This window comes from Oratosquilla oratoria, chromosome 22 (assembly GCF_046742065.1).
Source record: "Oratosquilla oratoria isolate Oo_2021 chromosome 22, ASM4674206v1, whole genome shotgun sequence".
NCBI lineage: Eukaryota > Metazoa > Arthropoda > Malacostraca > Stomatopoda > Squillidae > Oratosquilla > Oratosquilla oratoria.
Genome location: NC_134798.1, coordinates 46441383 through 46445957, shown reverse-complemented (window position 1 = coordinate 46445957; position 4575 = coordinate 46441383). Strand labels below are relative to the sequence as shown.

The 4575-nt window shown below is 38.4% G+C and overlaps 1 protein-coding gene across 1 annotated transcript in view; it reads left to right on the top strand.

Annotated features, from left to right (window-relative positions):
- Positions 1-1659: 1659 nt before the first annotated feature.
- LOC143037522 (lysozyme 1-like) overlaps positions 1660-4575 on the top strand; it is a 13149-nt gene continuing 10233 nt past the window's right edge. The window contains exon 1 of the mRNA XM_076205897.1: positions 1660-1821. Within this exon, the coding sequence (XP_076062012.1) occupies positions 1761-1821 (61 nt within the window). The 5' untranslated portion in view covers positions 1660-1760. The remainder of the gene's footprint in view (positions 1822-4575) is intronic.

The following is a 4575-nucleotide window of genomic DNA, read 5'->3' as shown; positions in this document are numbered from 1 at the left end:
CTCCATAGTCAAGGATGGGTCTAACTATCGCCAGATAGAGTTTAATGATTACCTCTGCACTTTTGTTTGTAACTGTCCTAGCAATAAATCCTAATGCCCTGTTAGCCCTATTCCTGGCACTAATGCACTGTTTCCTGGATTTAAAGTCCGGACTCACTAACACTCCTAAGTCTTTTTCACTCCTTCTCTTCTTCCTCCACTCCACCATTACTCTCAGTCCCCACTCCACCAGAGGATGATCATATATTTCACCGCTGTCTCCCCTGAGCACGTCCAGAACTCTTCTAATTATCCTTTTGGACTCCATTACCTAATCCATCAAATCCCTCTCAACCACCCTCCCACCAACCATCCTGACCCTTGTATACTTGTGAACATCCTTCTTCTTAAACACTATATTTGCAGTCATCAATTTTCTTTCAACGCACATCTACAGTTTTCATTTTATTTCATTCCTGGCACACCATATTTCTCAAGCTTCACTCACTGGCTCGTTACTTACTCCAGCATTTAGATCCCCAACACCATTACATTCATATGCTTTCCAGAACTCCACAAATGTATTTGAATCATTCCAAAAGTGTTCCTCTCTCTCTCTTCACTACCGGGACTGTATACACTTCCAAACACCCATACCTCCCAACCTATTTTGTTACTCTAACTATATTTTTATAGTGACACTTCCTTCTATCCAATCACACACATCTCATTACTTACCAACAGACCCACTCCTTTCCTCCCGTACTCCCAAAGGAAATCACATCTTTCCCTTTCAGCTTAGTGTCACTCGGTGCTACTACATCCATTTTTCTTCTCGCATACTACCACTGTGTATGTATATATATATATACTGTATATATATATATATATATATGTATATATATATATATATATATACTTTTTCCTCGTTTCATAGGCACGAACATCCAAAGAATCAATAAATAGAGTCATGGTTGGAGTATTCCTCGTAGACCATCTTTAGTATCGACCCTTCCCACAAGGAATTTACAGAATGGAGGATTCTCGGTCCATTCACTCCCATTTACTCGCCTACGACACCGAAGGGGACACAGTGGCGGGATTCTTATCATACATCACAATGCTAGGTTCAAGAAAGCGGCAAGTAGTCTGATATAGACTGATTCTGCGTGACTGGTTTGTAGGGGGTGTTTCCAAAATCCCCTATAGGTTGACTCCATATATAGCTAAGAATTCATATATGAAGGCAATAGAGGATACCGTCCATACATACGTACATGTATACATACATACGCACATGCATACACATATACATACGCACGTACATATACACATACATATATACATACATATATACGTACATTTATACTAACTATATGCATACAAATCCATATACATAAACATATACATCTATAAATAAACGTATACATGTACGTACATTTACATAACTCACATGCACGAGTATGTACGTGTGTGCGTGCACGCCCCCCCCCCCTCCATCCCGCCCTTGCCCGTGCTCTAGAGGACTAACAGGATCGTGGGCAGTATTTCAAGAGAACAATTCCGAGTATCCCTCAGGATTTCGACCGTGAGCGAAAAGGAACGAAATCCATTGGGAAAATCGTCTTGCAATCAGCCTCTGACTCCGCCCGAAAGGGAAGAGAGGTTGGAGCTTAAAGGCCGAAGAGTCTCAGTCTCCCTCGAGCTCTCGCACTGGTTGGACGCTTTCTGCCGCAGGGACTCGAACTCAGACCTCAAGTATTACCATCACCGCCGTCAGGATGTTCGTCAAAATTGGTCTCTGCCTTCTGGCCGTGGCCTTGTGCCTCACCGTCGTTAATGGTAAGGAAACGTGGGACAGTTGATCCTGACGCACCTGTTCGTTGTTGTATCGTTTGACCACCGTTAATGGGAAGGAAACTAGAGACAATTGATCCTGACACACCTATTCGTTGTTGTATCGTTTTACCATCGTTGATGGTAAGGAAACTGGGGACAATTGATCCTGACACACCTATTCGCTGTTGTATCGTTTTACCATCGTTCATGATAAGGAATCCGGGGACAATTGATCCTGACTCACAATTCGTTGTTGTATCGTTTCACCTTCATAAATGGTGAGGAATCTGGGGACAATTGATACTGACACACCTATTCGTTGTATCGTCTGACCTTCATAAATGGTGAGGAATTCGGGGACAATTGATCCTGACACACCTATTCGTTGTTGTATCGTCTTAATGTCGTTAATGGTAAGGAAAGTGGGGACAGTTGATCCTGACACACGTCTTTCGTCGTTGGTCTTTATTTTGAATATCCCAAAAGTTCTGTACGTAGATCAACCTCACCTGAAACTGAGGCTGCGTCGTTTCAGCACGGGATAGTCCGAAGGTCCTGCACTGGATGACACTTTTTCTTTTTTTTCATTATTGCTGCCGCCAGGTGATTTTATTCAATTCCTTGGTTCCGCAATCGTCAGGATTTTTCCTTTTCCTAAATAAAATCTTCTGTCTTGGATCACGGGTTAGACTCGTGATTGACAGCTGTTGCCCTCCCGGATGAGAGCTCATATACATGGCCCTATCTATGGGTAAAGATGTGAAATCACACCTTACACGCGCGCGTGCGCTCTCATCCCTCCCGCCCACGAGAGTTGGAGTTCCGGCTCGCTGTGCAGCGATAATGAAATTATTTCAGCCCTGGGCGGGAATCGAACTCGGATCCCTGGATTAGCGGTTCCGAATGGTACCACTGTGCCGTCGAGCCGGTGTGTGTGTGTGTGTATGTGTTTGTTGATATGTGTGTGTATATACTGTATTTGTGTGTGTGTGTATTTGTGTGCATGTATGTGTATGTGCATGTGTGTGTGTATGTGTGTGTGTGTGTTGTTTCAGGATACGAGACAAATCGACCAAATGTAAAGTCGCTTTGAAAAATCTTGCCAAATGTCGATTTGTCTGTTTTGGCTTTGACAGAGTTAAACCTTAACTTAAACCCGTTGTATGTGATAATCACAAAGCCATCGTTAACTAACAGGAAGTCGAGACGTAACTTTGTCATTTGTTGACCTTGGGCATGACTTTCAGGGCTGACTGTTCTTGAGGAGGAAGAGGAGGAGGAGGAGGTGGAAACCATTTGCGTGTTGGTTGCTTCACTGTGGTTGCCCTCTTCCCATTTTCTTTTCTTTTTTCTTTTTTTCTTTTTTAAGTTATCATTTCCTGGTGTTTGGGTAATCATTCTTAATATTCCTCTAATTCAACAATAGATTCGTTTTTATTAATTTATTCACACGTTTATTATTTTTGGCTATCTGTTTAGGTTTTATGTATAATTGTATATATTATTTTATATATCTTGAGATTATTTAATCATAAACTTAATTAAAAGATGGAGGTAATAAAATCATTTCGATTTTGTTATCATACAGATCTCCGCTTTCATTAAGATTAAAAGAAAGAAGGATTTTATTATATATATATATATATATATATATATATATATATATATATATATATATGATTTAATAAAAAAGTAAATTATTTATATTTAAGTTGCTTACTATTGGTTTGTTCATATATTCATCCATATATTTATCAATGTTTATTTATTAGCTTTTATGTTTTAATTATTCTTATCTCTTTATTCATCCATTTATGTATCTGCGCATTTATGTATTTATTCATTCATTCATTTATGTAGTTCTATTGATTTTTTATTTGTGTATCTGTTTATCAATTTTTAGTTATCTATGATCTTATTATTCAAGTCGATTTTTTTTTTTTTCTGCGAAGTTACTAAACGCAATTTTAAAAAAAATCTCGGGTGCGCAAACATATCAATAAACGAAGAGTCACGCGCAGGCGACGTCCAAGGCGCGGATACAAGGATTCCAAAAATATCGAATTAGTCATATGTTAATTTTGCCTTTGCTGTAATAGCCTAGGTATCCAGTATTTTTGTGGCTGCTTGTTTTGTGTTATTTTACCTTAATAATTTATCTATTCGTTTCTTTGTTTTCTTATTTATTTATTTATTCGAATATTTATATATTTATTGCGCATTTGCTCTATGTCTATTCAGATTGTTTTTAACAAAAAGTGGCGAAGGACAAATAAGTATAGAAAGAAATATATAAATAAATATTAATCAATTATAAATCGATAAAGATAAACACACGAATAGATAGATAATTGATAAATAAATAAAATAAATAGATAACTAGAATAGAACAAAAAGGATAGAAAAATATGAGAATGAATAAACATATTATACGGGCGTCTTCCCGTTGCTTTTGGACCTTCGCCAAGTTTGAAAAAATGGATCGTCCTGTCCTGCAAGGCCTTCGTAATCTAGATGCAACAGTTAGCTTCCGTTCACTCAGTCTTGGTGATTTTGTTGTTTTTATAGACTGAAAATGTCTTCCTTGATAGATCAAAATTTGTAGTAAAATTGCTGCATTTCACTTAAGATAATATATATATATATATGTGTGTGTGTGTGTGTGTGTGTGTGTGTGTGTGTGTGTGTGTGTGCGTTGATTCGGTTAGGGCCACGGACTTCCTACTCAGTGGTGGTTAGGACAGTGCGTGCCTACTA